The 20351-nt window shown below is 43.0% G+C and overlaps 1 protein-coding gene across 1 annotated transcript in view; it reads right to left on the bottom strand.

Annotated features, from left to right (window-relative positions):
* The window catches only part of LOC124036025 (mediator of RNA polymerase II transcription subunit 27-like), a 108356-nt gene that overhangs the window by 36152 nt on the left and 51853 nt on the right, over window positions 1–20351 (bottom strand). The window contains exon 4 of the mRNA XM_046350085.1: window positions 15803–15896. Within this exon, the coding sequence (XP_046206041.1) occupies window positions 15803–15896 (94 nt within the window). The remainder of the gene's footprint in view (window positions 1–15802; window positions 15897–20351) is intronic.

The raw sequence follows: 20351 nt of genomic DNA, 5'->3' as shown, positions 1-20351 counted from the left end.
CGAATTGCAAAAATCACTGAAGCTGTATATCTCCCTCTCTAACTTTAAGCATCGTCTGTCAGAGCAGCTTACCGACCACTGTACCTGTACACAGCCAATCTGTAAATAGCACACTTAACTACCTCATCTCCATAATTGATTAATCTTCTTGCTCTTTTGCACCTCAGTATCTCTACTTGCACATCATCATCTGCACATCTATCACTCCAGTGTTAAAGCTAAATTGTAATTATTTCGCCTATATGGCATATTTATTGCCTTACCTCCCTAATCTTCTACATTTGCAGACACTGTACATATATTTTTCTATTGTGTTATTGACTGTACGCTTATGTGCAACTCTGTGTTGTTGTTTTTGTCACACTGCTTGGCTTTATCTTGGCCAGGTCGCAGTTGTAAATGAGAACTTGTTCTCAACTGGCCTACCTGGTTAAATAAAGGTGAAGAAAAAATAAATAAAATGGAAACAGGATGCACCCGAGCTCAATTTTAAGTCTCATAGCAAAGGGTCTGAATACTTATGTAAGCGCTAAAATACAGACCATATGCTTCAGGCTCTGTGTCTATCCAGTGAAATGGAACAGAAGAAAGCTGTGCGCTCACACAGAGGCACAGGTGCATGTACGCTTATACTAGGAATTGGTCTACAGGTCTCATTCCTGAATAACTGTTGACAGATTATGTCTGACATATTCACAACCACAATGGTCAACACAATCGTTCAGTCTAAGACCTCTCTCTAAACTCAGGCCTTCTCCGCTGCATCTTCCATGAAGGTTTCAAACTTGTTTGAAATAACTACAAATGAGACTGACTACCTCGTCGGCTGTACTTTATCCGTTTCCAAAGTACTTTCCTGATGCCCAGACTAAAAGTATGGCCCTGGCAGGGCTCCAGTAGCCAGTGGGTAGAGCAGAGCTCCACCCAGGGCGCCGATGAGCAAGCCTAGTGTGGTTAATTAGGAAAAGTGAAAGTGCATTTCTGTCTATGGCTGCAGCATAGGCTCACAGATGGTGGTACGTTTTATTTAGCAAGAGAGTGGGCAGCCGAGCACATATAGTAGAGAGCAGAGCACACAACAAATTGGAGACGCGATTAAAAAGTGAAAGTTTCCAAGCAAGAAGTGGATGTGACTGACATCCTCTATGGTCCTGTTAGATAAAAAGAGAGCCGACACGCTGAGATGGAGAAAAAAAAGAGAGAGTCAGAGAAGGAGGAAAGTCTGCCTTGCAATAAAAGGCTCTGCAGTTTCTACGTGCTATCTCCGCAGCACACGTCACAGACACAGAGGCGCTCATAATTCAAGATCCCAAACTATAGCCCACTGATATGTCACCTCAAGGAATGAGGTTTATGAAGTTGTGCGGCTGTGGGCAACAAATGGTAGGAAAAACACCACCAATTCCCCTTCCTCTTGACAGTTAATAATTTGTTCTGAAGAAAAACTCCATGAAACCCAACAATGCCACTGTGTGACACTAGGGGGAGGGAATTGTTGACCGTGAATCAGTTCCTTCTTTGAACTGGTGAAATAACAGTGTGAGAGGGATCACTTGGACTTATGATGGAAACCCCTCCACTAATTTAGATCTCCATTTCATTCAGTAGGAATTAACATTTTTAAAATCACCAAAAACAGGACATATTTGCCCACCTGGCTGCCAAGTTTTCAGACCACTCCATTGAGATGTATTGGTAAAAGAATAGTGACAAATTCAGCTACACTACATGACCAAAAGATGCTCTTAGAACATCTTGTTCCAAAATCATGGGCATTAATATAGAGTTGGTCATCTCCTTTGCTGCTTTCCACTAGATGTTGGAACATGGGCCTAGACCGAACCATGAAAAACACCCCCAGACCAATATTACTCCCCCACCAAACATTACAGTTGTCACTATGCAATGGGTCTGGTAGCATTCTATTGGCATCCAAGGACAAGGAGGGGGGTGTGAGTGATGGGAAATGTGCGACGGAAAGGGGGGTGAAAACACTACGTCGGGTACAGCAGCAAAGCAAATTGGTGTTGTGGAGTCGTTGCAGAAATGGCAAAACGTCATCTAGCGACAAATCAAGGAGCCAATAGCAATTGTCACTGAAAAATAGGTGGCAACACTACTCCCTGCCCTGACCTCAGCGCCTGGAGGTTCTCTCCTCCTCAGCATTAAGCTAGTCAGAGGATATTCTGTCAATATTCCACACATGGAGCAGTGCCAACCCGCCCCGCTCCCTTTACATACCGCCCCTGGCCCGGGTGTTCCGTTCCGCTGCAGCGACCCTGAGGTGGGAAACAAAGTTTTTTAATTTGGATCGATATCCCAACAAGGTCAATTAATGAGCCCCATGTACAGCGCCTCTCAAAGGTGTCAAAAGAAGCAACAAACAACTCGGAGCTTCAAAAACGACTACCAGGGTGCAATGAAACATTTTTTTTTACGTGCTTATCTTTTAGATTTCAGTATTGTCTCCGATGGATCATCAGTTTTTAAAATTTATTTTTTTACCTTTATTTAACCAGGCAAGCCAGTTAAGAACATATTCTTATTTTCAATGACGGCCTGGGAACAGTGGCAGAACGACAGATTTGTACCTTGTCAGCTCGGGGGTTTGAACTCGCAACCTTCCGGTTACTAGTCCAACGCTCTAACCACTAGGCTACCCTGCCACCCCAGTGATATGATCTGACAGACAACATTGCTCTATTTGACAAAATACAATAAATAAGAAGAGGTTATGGATGGGATTTAGGTCAAATCTAATGAATAGCCTATAAGGTTGCCTGAATGGTGAACATAGATGATCTGTACATTTAACTCATGCATACAGAAATTCTGGAGGCTTACGCTGCAGGGAAAAGAGTGAGAGAAGAGTGAGATCGGGATGGCTGGGGTGTGGCTGATGAAGGCGTCACCCAAAGCACTAATAGCTTCAAGCACCAGCCCCAATTAACACTGCATCCCTCTCGCTACTGACACACTTCACAAACAGCCGTTAACACACAGTTGGACAGAGAACGTGTGAGTGAGTGACGTGAGAGAGAGCGCGAGTAACAAAGCACACACATGGCCAGGAAGACACATTTCAGTAGAATCCTTTCAGTTGTACAACTGACTAGGTATCCCCCCCTTTCCCTTTCATTTTCTACTATAGGTTATTGTAAGAGATCCTCTACGCCAGTGTTCCCCAACTGATTTTAGTTGCAGAGGATAAGAACCCCCCCCCCCCCTGTTTTCTGAGCAAAAAAACAAAACATTCTTATTTATTTTTTGGGACAAACTAAAAACACCAGCAAATAAGTTCGTAAGTGATTTTAATTTTATACATTTGTTCCAATGTGTTAACATTCAGATTACAAATTATTTAGAATTATGTTCCGGCCCCCTGACCATCCGCTCAAGAAAAATCGGCCCGCAGCTAAATCCATTTGATCATCTCTGCTCTACGCTATTGATATCCCCCTGCAGAATATACTTTCTTCAGCGGTCACGTTTCACAACAGTGCATGACATCCCTCTCCTAGGATCATATTACGTGGAGAAAAACAAAGGCAGATGTAGAGCATCACTTCATTCCTTCAAGGACAAGCCCCCCCTACCCCTACAGGCAAGCCTTAAGTTGTGTTCATAATTTTCTGTTACAGTAGAAAACATTCTGTGCTTTTGGAAAGCTAACTCATATTCAAAACCATCTGATACTGATGTGCATTGTATTCTGACTGAGGGGCGACGCATACATTATCGAGGCAAGCACATTTCTAATTCCAATCAACAATAAACCACTGAGAAAATGGACAAGTTATGACTGCTTTAACAGCGGCCAAACACACACATATGGTGATTGTTACAACACTAACAGTCCATTAACAAATACATCTGCAAGAAACCTACATTCGGGTTGCTTGTAATTAATGGACAATGCACACGGTAAGTGTTGGTGTTCTTTGAAGATCTGCAGTGCCAGTGATGGTGGTGGTGAGGTAATGAGGCCTAGGTGTACTATGGAGGCCAGGACTGGGAGTAGAGCTGGGAGCTGCCAGCCTGCCAACTGGGCCATCTGTGAGCCAGTGCCCCGTGGGTGTGAACCAGTGAACGCCCACTGTTGGGGATGGAGTATGTCTAATCTTCCTGTCTCTCTCCGCTGCCAGCCTCTCTCTTTCTTACTCTCCCTCTCCACCCCTCTCTTTTTATCCTCTCATTTCTGTTTTTGCATGCCCAATGGATTAGAGTTGGACACAGTAGTGGCACATGAAGTGTTCTTATCATTTGAGCCAAGAGGCAGGCGTAAGTGGAAGGTCAAAGTGCATGCTGAGTGTTGACAACCTGGTGGTCATGATGAAAATGGCAAGACTGACCAGAGTGCTTTTCATCACATCACTAAGTCAGTAGAGGCACCAACCTGGAGAGACTAGTGTTGTCACGATACGAACATTTTACTAACGATACCAGTCCAAGCATCACGACACCAAGTAGTATGGCAATACAGCAGTGGAAATGTTCAGTGGCGTAGCATCTTGTTCGTCCTGTTCCCGGGATGCTTTATGTCATTTTGTAAACGTTATGCATATGTTCTACCAAAAATAAGAAAACTTGAAATGTTACACATAGACTGATCTTCAAGTCTTAAAGTAATGATGGACCGTCGTTTCTCTTTGCTTATTTGAGCTGTTCTTGCCATAATATGTGACCCGATTCAAGAAACTAGGCATATGTCACAAGTCACGACTTCAGCTGTTTGAACGGAAAATGTTCTTTAAATCAAAATGCATTTTTTTGGCAGAGATGCCTTCTCGAACATGTGAACGTTCACATCAAACTTGTATGCCATCTGTAAATACGAATAATATTGTTAAATTACGAGCCCAGTTGGTTTAGCCACAGAAAAAGTGAGCAACCGTCCCACTAGCCATGATTGGCTGAGATAATGAGTGGGCTGGACATGCCGAGAGATGAGTTTGGATTGGTCTGCCATATATAGCACGTGTCTGTATATTGGAGCTGGTCAGTATGTCTAGGTAATCATGTCTAAAGCGGCTTTAAAAAAAGAAAGTATTGTGTAGTAAAACTGCATAAACCTAATGTCAAGTTAAAGTGTACTGTTAGCTAGCTAACGTTATGTGTATGCTCTCCACTTTCTGGAGGACCGCGTTTTGAAATCCGTGAAATTTGAGTATGATAGCTAAGGAGATGGAGAAAAAACAAGTCTGGATTACATCGTCAAACTAAGGGCAACCATGCATGGCATCAGACAAGTGACTTGTCCAACCTTGTGTACTGATAAGATAGTCTAGCTAGCTACATTTTCAGATATTACACGTTTCTAATTTTGACAGAAAGTGATTTCATGACTGGGTCGCTAGCTAACGTTATGTGTATGATCTTATTCTTCGTATCTCAGACACATTTGCTTGATTAGTTATAGCAATAGAACCTGGTTGGTTAGCCACCTGCAGATTCATGCTGGGTAGTAACGTCATGAGTTGTGATTATGGTCCATTGTTTAGCTAGCAACATGTCTTAACAAAAGACCCCACTCTAATTTTGACAAAGTATTTTAATTTCAGGTTAGTGTACTGTTAAGCTAGATAGCTAACGTTACGTCATGCATTGGGATTCATTGTTTACATAGCTAGATATCAAGCTACATTTCTTAACAAAAGACTCTTCTGCCAGAGAGCAGAATAACGGATTCATTTTTGAACGCTCAACACCCTTTTGAATATGTCCGGTGTCAGTAAAAGTAGGCAAAAAACGTAATTCAATTGTTGCCAGCAGCACAGTTACAGTCACCAATGCCCTGGACAACATGAAAACTGCCTAACCGGCTCTGCTAGGGGGTGTAAAATGGTCAGAGTGGAGTGTTCTCTCATTATGTGTCTGGAAGGAGCTAGCGTATGTTAGCCAGTTAGGTTCTGACCTCACAACGACAGTCAAGCTTCGGAACAACGCTACTTATTGGCCAGAGTGTCCAGTGCACACTCTGAACGCCAAACGCTCTGTACTTACGAACGGAAAATCTGACAGCACAGTTGCAGTCACCAACGCTCTTGATAACATAACAGCCTAACCAGCTCTGCTAGGATGAGTAATTTTCAGTGACCTTTTCTCTCCCTCTTAGATGTCTGGAAGTAGCTGGCAAGTTAGTACAGAATGCTTGGATTAACCCTTAAAGAGATGGGTGGGGCTAAGGCTTAAAAGGGTGTGGACAATGCTGAATGGGAGTAGACAGAGAAAGGGCACTCCAATAGTAGCACCAAAACATTGAAAGATGGTTTTCTCAAAAGTGATTTGACAAGTTGATCAACTTTCAAAGCAAAATTACTTTCCCATTGTTTCCTCAAATACAGTGTATGATATACCATCTTGTAGCTCTGAGTCTCTACTTTTATCCAATGTAAAAAACACAACTTGAAATGTTGCAACAGAAGACCGAATCCAGGTGGTGAGTCACATACAGTTGAAGTCGGAAGTTTATATACACCTTATCCAAATCAAATCAAATGTATTTATATAACCCTTTGTACATCAGCTGATATCTCAAAGTGCTGTACAGAACACATTTCAACTCAGTTTTTCACAATTCCTGACATTTAATCCTAGTAAAAATTCCCTGTCTTAGGTCAGTTAGGATCACCACTTTATTTTAAGAATGTGAAATGTCAGAATAATAGTAGAGCGAATTATTTCTTTCAGCTTTTATTTATTTCATCACATTCCCAATGGGTCAGAAGTTTACATACACTCAAATAGTATTTGATAGCATTGCCTTCAAAATTGTTGAACTTGGGTCAAACATGTTGGGTTTGGTTATGGCCACTCCTTTACCTTGACTTTGTTGTCCCTAAGCCATTTTGCCACAACTTTGAAAGTATGCTTGGGGTCATTGTCCATTTAGAAGATCCATTTGCGATCAAGCTTTAACTTCCAGACTGATGGTCTTGAGATGTTACTTCAATATATCCACATAATTTTCCATTCCTCATGACGCCATCTATTTTGTGAAGTGCACCAGTCCCTCCTGCAGCAAAGCACCCCATAACATGATGCTGTCACCCCCGTGCTTCACGGTCAGAATGGTGTTCTTTGGTTTGCAAGCCTCCCCCTTTTTCCTCCAAACATAATGATGGTCATTATGGCCAAACATTTCTATTTTTGTTTCATCAGACCAGAGGACATTTCTCCAAAAAGTACGATCTTTGTCCCCATGTGCAGTTGCAAACTGTATTCTGTCTTTTTTTTACGGCAGTTTTGGAGCAGTTGCTTCTCCCTTGCTGAGCAGCCTTTCAGGTTGTCGATATAGGACTCATTTTACTGTGGATATAGATACTTTTGGACCTGTTTCCTCCAGCATCTTCACAAGGTCCTTTGCTGTTGTTCTGGGATTGATTTGCACTTTTCACACCAAAGTACGTTCATCTCCAGGAGACAGAACGCGTCTCCTTCCTGAGCGGTATGACGGCTGCGTGGTCCCATGGTGTTTATACTTGCATTCCATTGTTTGTTCAGATGGGCGTGGTACCTTCAGGCATTTGGAATTTGATCCCAAGGATGAACCAGACTTGTGGAGGTCTACAATTTTGTTTCTGAGGTCTTGGCTGATTTCTTTTGATTTTCCCATGATGTCAAGCAAAGAAGCACTGAGTTTGAAGGTAGGCCTTGAAATACATCCACAGGTACACCTCCAATTGCCTCAAATGTCAATTAGCCTATCAGAAGTTTCTAAAGCCATGACATAATTTTCTGTAATTTTCCAAGCTGTTTAAAGGCACAGTCAACTTGGTGCATGTAAAGTTCTGACCCACTGGAATTGTGAAACAGTGAATTATAAATGAAATAATCTGTCTGTAAACAGTTGTTGGAAAAATTACTTGTGTCATGCACAAAGTAGATGACCTAACCGACTTGCCAAAAACTATAGTTTGTTAACAAGAAATTTGTGGAGTGGTTGAAAAACTAGTTCTAATGACTCCAACCTAAGTGTTTGTAAACTTCCGACTTCAACTGTATGTACTTGGATTTACCAAATAGGGCTATCTTCTGTATACCACCCAAGTGCAGTCACAAAAACTATTAAGCACTATGATTAAGCTGGTTCTCATGAGGATCGCCACATGAATGGAAGACCCAGAGATAGAGATACCAGAGTTACCTCTGCTGCAGAGGATAAGTTCATTAGAGCTACCAGCCTCAGAAATTGCAGCCAAAATAAATGTTTCACATATTTCAAGTAACAGACACATCTCAAAATCAACTGTTCAGAGGAGACTGTGAATCAGGTTTTCCTGGTCGAATTGCTGCGATGAAACCACTACTAAAGGACATCAATAATAAGAAGAGACTTGCTTTGGCCAAGAAACACAAGCAATGGACATTAGACCGGTGGAAATCTGTCCTTTTGTTTCCAACCGCCATGTCTTTGTGAGACGTAGAGTAGGCGAACAGATAATCGCTGCTTGTGTGGTTCCCACCGTGAAGCATGGAGGAGGCAGCGTGATGGTGCTTTGCTGGTGACACTTTCTGTGATTTATTTAGAATTCAAGGCACACTTAACTAGCATGGCTACCACAGCATTCTGCAGTGACCCCACCATCACATCTGGTTTGCACTTAGTGGGACTATCATTTATTTTTCAACAGGACAAAGACATAAAACACACCTCCAGACTGTGTAAAGGCTATTTGACCAAGAAGGAGAGTGATGAGTGCTGTATCAGATGACCTGGCCACCACAATCACCCGACCTCCACCCAATTGAGATGGTTTGGGAGGAGTTGGACTGCAGAGTGAAGGAAAAGCAACTAACAAGTGCTCAGCATTATGTGGGAACTCCTTCAAGGCTGTTGGAAAAGCATTCCAGGTGAAGCTGGTTGAGAGAATGCCAAGAGTGGGTTGTGCCATGGCGGAGATCTTTGTGGACTATACTCGGCCTTGTCTCAGGATGGTAAGTTCGTGGTTGAAGATATCCCTCTAGTGGTGTGGGGGCTGTGCTTTGGCAAAGTGGGTGGGGTTATATCCTTCCTGTTTGGCCCTGTCCGGGGGGGGGGGGGGGGGTCATCGGATGGGGCCACAGTGTCTCCTGACCCCTCCTGTCTCAGTCCCCAGTATTTATGCTGCTGTAGTTTATGTGGCGGGGGTCAGTTTGTTATATCTGGAGTACTTCTCCTGCCCTATCCTGTGTGAATTGAAGTATGCTCTCTCTAATTCTCTCTTTCTCTCTTTCTTTCTCTCTCTCGGAGGACCTGAGCCCTAGGACCATGCCTCAGGACAACTTGGCATGATGACTCCTTGCTGTCACCAGTCCACCTGGCCGTGCTGCTGCTCCAGTTTCAACTGTTCTGCCTGTGATTATTATTATTTGACCATGCTGGTCATTTATGAACATTTGAACATCTTGGCCATGTTCTGTTATAATCTCCACCCGGCACAGCCTGGTTCCTCTCTAGGTTTCTTCCTAGGTTTTGGCCTTTCTAGGGAGTTTTTCCTAGCCACCGTGCTTCTACACCTGCATTGCTTGCTGTTTGGGGTTTTAGGCTGGGTTTCTGTACAGCACTTTGAGATATCAGCTGATGTACGAAGGGCTATATAAATACATTTGATTTGATTTGATATGAAGAGTGTGCAAAGCTGCCAAGGCAAAGGGTGGCTACTTTGAAGAATCGTAATATCAAATATATTTTGATTTGTTAAACACTTTTTTGATTACCACATGATTCCATGCGTTTTATTTAATAGTTTTGATGTCTTTACTATTATTCTACAATGTAGAATAATAGTAAAAATAAAGAAAAAACATTGAACGAGTAGGTGTGTCCAAACTTTTGACTGGTACTGTATATATATTTTTGTTGCCTGTGTTGCATGTTATTTTGCCATTATTACATGTCACATATCAGTTTGAAAACAATGTAAAAAATGTAATAATCATTGAGTTAATAAAACCGCATACAAACTGTCTCTTTTTTGCTTTCTTGAGTAAGGCAGCTCCAAAATGCAGGTTTCAGCCTAGATCAGTGCTTTCTGTGGTGGTGGGGCAGCCAGTGGGATATGCAGAGCGGAGGAGTTCGTAATGTTCTCTAGTTGCGCTATGATTGGCTCAGTGTTCTGTCACTCATGGGGACACTAGGTCACTGCAAAATCTACGGGAAGAGCTCGAACATTCAAGCCCCTTGGTTGCTGCCATAGAGTTACATTAGAAGTGCCCATCCAAGGTGGCTCAAAGTCATTGGCCACAGATCTACCATAGCTTTGATTGGACTGATCATGTGAACATCACACTTTCAAAATCTTAGCTAGCAAGCAGTCATCGTCATGAATCACGTCGACAATCTACTGGCAAATCCTTTTCAATCCTTGTCATAGAGAAATTATAGATATAACATATCTTTGCTAATTACAAGTTGGAAATCGCAAATCCAACAATGAGTGGTTTGGAAGGAATCAGTGGCTAACTGCAAGCGTTGCAAAGCAACCATTAGCCTGCTTTTCAGCATGACTTCTGCCGCGTTCAAAACAAATGCAAACTCAGAACTGGGAAATCTCAGACTTCAGTGAGTTAAAGAGAACTGGGAACTCTGAAAACTGAGAAAAATACGTTTTCAATGGTCATCCAACTCGGAATTCCAAGTTGGGAACTCGGGCCTCTTTCTAGAGCTCTGACTTGAAGATCACTGAGTCATGATCCGACACCGTTTTGTGCCAGGCCAGCTAGTCTACTATCTAGCTACATATTGAACTTCCATCATCTCAGGCTAGAGGCACAATGTATGAATTTATGGTTGGATCATAATCACCATTATAATCATTGGCCAGTAAAGAGAATTAAGTAAAACCACAAATCCAAATTTCCATCCATGGCTAATTTAGGAAAGGAACCATTTTAGCTAGCTAGCCAGCCACCGGAGGCAAAGACACAACTAGATGCAACAATTCAAGTTCTGTGAATGACGTTTTACGTCTTATACTAAAATGGATTAAAATAATTTCCCCCCTCATCAATCTACACACAATACCACATAATGACAAAGCAAGAACTGGTAAAAAATTCAGAATAAAAAAAAGAAATATCACATTTACATAAGTATTCAGACCCTTTACTCAGTACTTTGTTGAAGCACCTTTGGCAGCGATTACAGCCTCGAGTCTTCTTTGGTTTGATGGTATAAGCTTGGCACACCTGTACTTGGGGAGTTTATCTCGTTCTTCTCTGCAGATCCTCTCAAGCTCTGTCAGGTTGGATGGGGAGCACAGATATTTTCAGATCTCTCCAGAGATGTTTGAGCCAGTTCAAGTCTGGGCTCTGGCTGAGCAACTCAAGGACATTCAGAGACTTGTCCCAAAGCCACTCCTGTGTTGTCTTGGTTGTGTGCTTAGGGTCGTTGTCCTGTTGGAAGGTGAACCTTCACATTTACATTTAAGTCATTTAGCAGACGCTCTTATCCAGAGCGACTTACAAATTGGTGCATTCACCTTATGACATCCAGTGGAACAACCACTTTACAATAGTGCATCTAAATATTTTAAGGGGGGGTGAGAAGGATTACTTTATCCTATCCTAGGTATTCCTTAAAGAGGTGGGGTTTCAGGTGTCTCCGGAAGGTGGTGATTGACTCCGCTGTCCTGGCGTCGTGAGGGAGTTTGTTCCACCATTGGGGAGCCAGAGCAGCGAACAGTTTTGACTGAGCTGAGCGGGAACTGTACTTCCTCAGTGGTAGGGAGGCGAGCAGGCCAGAGGTGGATGAACGCAGTGCCCTTATTTGGGTGTAGGGCCTGATCAGAGCCTGGAGGTACTGAGGTGCCGTTCCCCTCACAGCTCCGTAGGCAAGCACCATGGTCTTGTAGCGGATGCGAGCTTCAACTGGAAGCCAGTGGAGAGAGCGGAGGAGCGGGGTGACGTGAGAGAACTTGGGAAGGTTGAACACTAGACGGGCTGCGGCGTTCTGGATGAGTTGTAGGGGTTTAATGGCACAGGCAGGGAGCCCAGCCAACAGCGAGTTGCAGTAATCCAGACGGGAGATGACAAGTGCCTGGATTAGGACCTGCGCCGCTTCCTGTGTGAGGCAGGGTCGTACTCTGCGGATGTTGTAGAGCATGAACCTACAGGAACGGGCCACCGCCTTGATGTTAGTTGAGAACGACAGTTTGTTGTCCAGGATCACGCCAAGGTTCTTAGCGCTCTGGGAGGAGGACACAATGGAGTTGTCAACCGTGATGGCGAGATCATGGAACGGGCAGTCCTTCCCGGGAGGAAGAGCAGCTCCGTCTTGCCGAAGTTCAGCTTGAGGTGGTGATCAGTCATCCACACTGATATGTCTGCCAGACATGCAGAGATGCGATTCGCCACCTGGTCATCAGAAGGGGAAAGGAGAAGATTAATTGTGTGTCGTCTGCATAGCAATGATAGGAGAGACCATGTGAGGTTATGACAGAGCCAAGTGACTTGGTGTATAGCGAGAATAGGAGAGGGCCTAGAACAGAGCCCTGGGGGACACCAGTGGTGAGAGCGCGTGGTGAGGAGACAGATTCTCGCCACGCCACCTGGTAGGAGCGACCTGTCAGTTAGGACGCAATCCAAGCGTGGGCCGCGCCGGAAATGCCCAACTCGGAGAGGGTGGAGAGGAGGATCTGATGGTTCACAGTATCGAAGGCAGCCGATAGGTCTAGAAGGATGAGAGCAGAGGAGAGAGAGTTAGCTTTAGCGGTGCGGAGCGCCTCCGTGATACAGAGAAGAGCAGTCTCAGTTGAATGACTAGTCTTGAAACCTGACTGATTTGGATCAAGAAGGTCATTCTGAGAGAGATAGCGGGAGAGCTGACCAAGGACGGCACGTTCAAGAGTTTTGGAGAGAAAAGAAAGAAGGGATACTGGTCTGTAGTTGTTGACATCGGAGGGATCGAGTGTAGGTTTTTTCAGAAGGGGTGCAACTCTCGCTCTCTTGAAGACGGAAGGGACGTAGCCAGCGGTCAGGGATAAGTTGATGAGCGAGGTGAGGTAAGGGAGAAGGTCTCCGGAAATGGTCTGGAGAAGAGAGGAGGGGATAGGGTCGAGCGGGCAGGTTGTTGGGCGGCCGGCCGTCACAAGACGCGAGATTTCATCTGGAGAGAGAGGGGAGAAAGAGGTCAGAGCACAGGGTAGGGCAGTGTGAGCAGAACCAGCGGTGTTGTTTGACTTAGCAAACGAGGATCGGATGTCGTCGATCTTCTTTTCAAAATTCTTTTCAAAACTTCACCCCAGTCTGCGGTCCTGAGCGACACTCTGGAGCAGGTTTTCATCAAGGATCTCTCTGTACTTTGCTCTGTTCATCTTTCCCTCGATCCTGACTAGTCTATAGTCCCTGATTGGTGGAGTGCTGCAGAGATGGTTGTCTTTCTGGAAGGTTCTCCCATCTCCATAGAGAAACTCTGGAGCTCTGTCAGAGTGACCATCGGGTTCTTGGTCGCCTCCCTGACCAAGACCCTTCTCCCCCGTTTGCGGAGTTTGGTTGGGTGGCCAGCTCTAGGTAGAGTCTTGGTGGTTCCAAACTTCTTCCATTTAAGAATGATGGAGGCCACTGTGTTCTTGGCGACCTTCAATGCTGCAGAAATGTTTTGGTAGCCTTCCCCAGAACTCTGCCTCGATACAATCCTGTCTCGGACAATTCCTTCGACCTCATGGCTTGGTTTTTGCTCTGACATGCACTGTCAACTGTAGGGCCTTAAATAGACAGGTGTGTGCCATTCCAAATCATGTCCAATCAATTGAATTTATCACAGCTGGACACCAATCAAGTTGTAGAAACATCTCAAGGATGATCAATGGAAACAGGATGCACCTGAGCTCAATTTTGAGTCTCATAGTAAAGGGTCTGAATACTTATGTAAACAAGCTATCTCAAGCCAGATTTTGTACATGATTTTTCTGACATGAAATTGTTTAGTGCAAATCCAACTGTTGTATTCTATGTGCAGTACATGAAAATACGGAGCTGACAATTTGTAGGCTAATTCAAAATGTCAAAAACGTTGGGTGAAGAGAGATTTGTACAACAATGTTTGCAAGTCAATTTCTTTTAACCAATGTTCCCATTCATTGCATTTTACATGCAGGCCTGTGTATTTTACAGGAAGGGAGCTATAATCGTCAATGTCATGATGTCCAGTTGCTAGAATATTACATGGGAAATTCATGCTTAGTGTATCATTTACAATGTTATAATGCGTGTTACTGGTGATTTCTATCCTTTGGTGGGCAAATTTCACAACTTAATTTACTCAACACATTCACAAATGGTGGTTTTGATCACAGTTTTGAGGTTTAGGTTGATTGATCTTCATAGCTAGCTAGCAGCACAAGCAAACAAATCTCTCTTCACCCACCATCAACACTAACATTCTCTGCAATCTTTCTCCAGGCCATTGACCTTATGATTTTGTCTCTGTATTCTAGCAAAGCGACATTATATAGAATTTGAAAACCAAGACACAGCGATGATTGGCTTTCCACCATCTTTATTGGTTGTGCATGCCCGGAACTAATGACAGGTGGAACTATGTTTCAAGAACAGAAGACTTTCAAGCAAACATCTGCTCCACCTGTCGTGTGCAATTTGCATAAAGTAGAGAAGAGCTGTCTTTGCGCACTGCTCCAATGTATCAAATGTACATGTAACCAAAGAAGACTTAAGGGTCTGCATCCCCGCTCGCCATCATGGCTAAATTATATTTTAAAAACTGATGGAAGAATAGATGCACAGGAAGAGTGGACGGAGAGAAGCAGGTGAGTGATAGCTGGTAGGGGATGTGGCTGGCTGATCATAGCTGCCGTACGTGAGATGTGCGTGACTTTTGAAGTGGACATTTCTCGCCTCGAGTTTAATAAGAATAGTTGTTGCTTAAAAAAATGTAGCTGAATTTATAAACAAAATTTACTTTGTAACATTTTTATAACAGGCGCCAGTTTGGTTTCTTTAGACTTGTATGTCCGAAATATCTGGTAATATCATATGAAACGGTACTACAGTATTCTAAAACGTTGGTATCGTAATGATCATAACGTTTTGGTACCGTGATATTACTGTGGTACCAGTATACCGTGCAACACTAGGAGACACACACCTGTCAGTAATATGTGGACATGATTTTGAACATAATCATCATGGTAGGGCATTTTCTGTGGTAAGAGACAGTAAAGAAGAGCAGCAGTGTAGTTATGTGGTATGTTTCTGTAGAGCAGCGCTCCACCACACATCCCAGGGAACCATGTTAATAATTACAGGTAGTATTAATATTTAACACGACAAGTCTTCTTTGAATCCTTAAGCACTTTGTTGAAATAAAACTTGGAGCAAAGCAGAGCTGAGTGAGAAGCTAGTGTTGGTCAGACGATTGAAGAGGTTTCTCTATATTCTACCTCTTGCATGAACAGAAGTCGTACAGTAAGTACCCTTTCATCTGCACTGTACATGACAATCATTGGTCAAGAAACTCAACCCAGTTCCTCCATCATGGTTTTCTTGTCAAAGAATGTACACATAATAATAGCTCAGAAGTTTTGTATCTTTTGGCATTCATGGTCAGCAACCTGCACTTGGCCAGGGCACCCACCATCCCGCTATCCGATGGAGGAAAAACTGCATGCATATGTTGCATTTCAGTGGTCTTTTGTGGATATTGTTGACACCATGCAAATATCATCTTGGTCAGCTTGTTTATATATTTATATTGGGAGGTGCCCTCCAAATTTCAATAATTGTTCAAATGTTGAAAGTGAGCGAAGCAGAACGTTTTGAAGCAGAGAAGTGTTGGATGCCCGCTGGTGAGAAGGAATCTTACCAGAAGTACTGCCGATGTCCCATTGGGTCGGAAGAGTTCAATCGACATGTCTGGGAACATCCGGCCGATCCTCGATATCACGTCATCCACATACCTTGAGGAGGAGAAAGTCAATTTGGCCTTTTGGAAATGAACAACAAACAGGTTTCAAACTACAGCAATCCACAGTCCTAGAAAAGCTAAATGTCCTGCTGTGTTATTGACGTGTCGTCTAAACGGTTTAGCTCACGTTTCTTTTCTTATCAAATATTTTGGATGATTTACACTTGAAATTATTCAACATCTGAAGATTGAATCAATGTTTTCCTCATGTTAATCAATGGTTTCAAAGAAACAAATTCCCAACTGATTAACATTAGTCTGATCATACTAATGACCCACATCAGCCACCCACCCATCCCTAATCAAACAAACACGTGAAGCATGCACTCACACACACTTCTAACTCTGTACATAATAGTAGCCTTACTAGCCAGGCTACTCTGTCATCTTGTAGGATCCTTGCTCCTTCAGAAGGCACATGACAGCAGCAGCAGCTCTCACATCAATGCCACAGATAGACAGACAGTAATGGCTACGAGGGACAGACACTGAGCTTTAACAGGGTTTCTCAGTCTGGTTGACCCCCCTACCTCCCAAACATCAATCCACTTGCACCCTTAAACCTTTGCCAGGGGGACCCTGTTAACTGTCAGCGCTGCTAGGGATCATTTTTAACCTGGACTGCGAGGCCACAAGTGCTTGCATGCTAATCGAAATATAATGAGAATCTTGTTAGCCATGAGCCATCGACAGACCTAAGGATGTCATTCAAAATAGACATGAAAAGAAAATCTCATATTAAGAAGGACTTTAAAAGTCATACAGAAGTCAAGAGACCCACAATCACGTAATTACCATTTTTGACCAACAAGTACAGAAGTTCACTGTGTGTTCTCGCACACCGTAAGCACATGCACATCAAACTTTAGGTCTACATTCTCACTATGTGCATTGGGATGAACATAGGCAGTAGAGTTGTTAAATGGAGATTCAGAACTCTCAATTGCCGGCCACTGTAGGGTGCCAGACTGCCAGACAGTTACACGACAAGACTTGTTCTTACATTTAGCTGCTTAATAATTCATCTTGAGAGTGAAACTCGTTTAACAACTACACAAAACAACACAGTCAAATCAGTGTAGTAAATTCAAATCTCCCGAGGCGTTGAAGAACCTACTTGGCATTCTGGGCTAGGAGTTCCAAGTTCCAGTTCCGACCAAACTGAGATATTTAAGCCTGACCAAAACATCCCTGGTACATGGTTCAACATCGAGAACTTCAGTGTAACTACCCTGTACAGAAACAACTACCTCCATTTCTTAACCTTAGAAGAACAACACTTGGATGGATGGCTGCAACCTTACAGTTAACGAGTCCAATGCAATAACGACCTGCCTCTCTCTCATTGCACTCCACAAGGAGACTGACTGCCTGTTATGCGAATGCAGTAAGCTAAGGTAAGTTGCTAGCTAGCATTAAACTTATCTTATAAAAAACAATCAATCATAATCACTAGTTAACTACACATGGTTGATGATATTACTAGATATTATCTAGCGTGTCCTGCGTTGCATATAATCTGACTGAGCATACAAGCATACAAGTATCTAAGTATCTGACTGAGCGGTAGTATGCAGAAGCAGGCACGTAAACATTCATTCAAACAGCACTTTCGTGCGGTTTGCCAGCAGCTCTTTATTGTGTTTCAAGCATTGCGCTGTTTATGACTTCAAGCCTATCAACTCCCGAGATGAGGCTGGTGTAACCGAAGTGAAATGGCTAGCTAGTTAGCGCACGCTAATAGCGTTTCAAACTTCACTCGCTCTGAGCCTTGGGGTGGTTGTTTCCCTTGCTCTGCATGGGTAACGCTGCTTCGATGGTGGCTGTTGTTGTATTGCTGGTTCGAGCCCAGGGAGGAGCGAGGAGAGGGACGGAAGCTATACTGTTACACTGGCAATACTAAAGTGCCTATAAGAACATCCTATAGTCAAAGGTTAATGAAATACAAATGGTATAGAGGGAAATAGTCCTATAATTCCTATAATAACTACAACCTAAAACTTCTTACCTGGGAATATTGAAGACTCATGTTAAAAGGAACCACCAGCTTTCATATGTTCTCATGTTCTGAGCAAGGAACTGCAATGAACTGAAACGTTAGCTTTCTTACATAGCACATGTTGTACTTTTACTTTCTTTCTTTTACTTTCTTCTCCAACACTTTGTTTTTGCATTATTTAAACCAAATTGAACATGTTTCATGTTTCATAAATTTATTTTATTGATGTATTATATTAAGTTAAAATAAGTGTTCATTCAGTATTGTTGTAATTGTCATTATTACAAATACCTGTTTTTTTTAAATCGCCCTATTAAATCGGTAATCGGCTTTTTTGGTCCTCCAATAATGGGTATCGGCATTGAAAATCATATTCGGTCGACCTCTACTCACAACAAATGTGGCCCTGATGAGACAATAGTCTAAAGATGGCAGCATGGGTGTATTCGGTGGACTCAGGCGTAAAACATAAATGGCGTAAAAGGTGTTCAGTCGCTGTGGACTGCACAGCCAATATTCTGTCAAATTGTCTTGTGGGAAGGGCACCCTCCTGCTCTGATTGGCTAAAGTTTGGAAGCCATCATCGACAGCCAACAATTTTATTCAACATTTAGAACGTATGTGGCTGCAGCGGGCAGCCATGTTTGCTGTCACTCAGTAATAATTACCATTAGTGTCTCTTTTTTCAGATCACGGATAATTACAAAAAAATGCTCAGATCATAATCGTATCCAGAAAATTGCACATACCCATTATGACACTTGTTTTGTCCGAGCACTGGGCACACACCCGCATTTTCCACATTGTCTGCTCCTGAGCGACCTCACTACTTAGAAAAACGTAATATTGAAGGGCTTCGCTCATACCCCTTTTCCATGACGGTGCTAGCAGCCACGTGAGTGAGTGCTAGCTAGATAACCAAGACCAACAACACAAACAAACAGACTATACAGCTACAAGTAATGAGCAGGGTTTCAAACAGACTAAACAAGTTAAATGTCTTACTTGTGATGAAATGTTTTCCACACACATAGCTACCTACATACCTACTTGGACACAATGTCCCACGTCAAATAGCCTGAAGTCAAATAGCTCTTCTCGCAGGCTCAATTTCCATATGTGGGAGCATTGTGAACCGTAGTTTGGGATTTTGGAACTGGTTAAATGTACATCAGGGATGGGCAACTGGCGATTATAATTACTATAATTACTCATATGTGGACACCCTTTCAAATGAGTGGATTTGGCTATTTCAGCCACACCCCATTGCTGACAGGTGTATAAAATTGAGCACACTGCCAGGCAATCTCCATAGACAAACATGGACAGTAGAATGACCTTACTGAAAAGCTCAGTGACTTTCAACATGCCACCTTTCCAACAAGCCAGTTCGTCAAATGTATGCCCTGCTAGAGCTGCCCCGGTCAACTGTAAGTGCTGTAATTGGAAAGTGGAAAAGTCTAGGAGCAACAACGGCTCAGCCGTGAAGTGGTAAGCCACACAAGCGGATAAAACGGGACCGTCGTATTTTACTTTCTGCTTTGCTCCTATGGGTACACCTCGCAATGGCCGCCAGTCAACCCATTATTTACATTTACATTTAAGTCATTTAGCAGACGCTCTTATCCAGAGCGACTTACAATATGCCATCATTGACTTGAATGGGGATGCCAGTTCTAATAATTTTATTTCAATTCCAGCACATGCAGTCAGGGTCAAGATATTGAACTTAAGAAGCAAAGTGTCATTGGCCACATCATGATGATATGTTATGCATCATATGAGAACTTGAGTGGTGACATGCAAAACATGCTGGTACTGTATCAACAGTGGACTAATTGCAAAAATAGCAAAAAACTGTTTTTAAAACAGCAAAAGTGAGTGAAATTTCCCTCTAGAATATCTACAAGTCATTTGGGCTTCTTTGTATTAACCTTGTAACTTAAATGCAAAGTTAATGAACACTCTAAGGAAATATAGACATAAAGGGAAGTTATGTTACATAGTTTAAGAATCCACTGTGAAGAGTGTCTTGAATGTGAATGCTCCAGATTACCATTAGGAGGCTCTGAGCAGGTGAAAACCGTCAAAAAGTCTTTGAAAAGTGATCTGCGTGTACCAAGACAAATCGGATCTAGCGCTGTTTCATGACGGTGAATTATAACAAAGAGAGATGACAAACAACAACTGACAGACTGGTATCAGCTTGCCAGAGTGTTTGGGGATGGAGCCTAACATTTCTCTTACACCTGCAAACGTTGCAGTTGATTATGAGGAGTGGTCAGATATTCCCTCGCTTGTGACTGCATGGCTCACTGAGATGAATACTGATAAATCAGAGCCGTCTGACTTGCTGTTCAGTCTAATCAGGGATCACTGATGACTGAAATTTCATCCTCCTCAACTCTACTGTGTCGCAATGCAGCACCGGAAACAGGATGCCCAGAG

Source organism: Oncorhynchus gorbuscha, linkage group LG05, assembly GCF_021184085.1.
Source record: "Oncorhynchus gorbuscha isolate QuinsamMale2020 ecotype Even-year linkage group LG05, OgorEven_v1.0, whole genome shotgun sequence".
Taxonomy (NCBI): Eukaryota; Metazoa; Chordata; class Actinopteri; order Salmoniformes; family Salmonidae; genus Oncorhynchus; species Oncorhynchus gorbuscha.
This window is presented reverse-complemented; position numbering and strand designations above follow the sequence as displayed.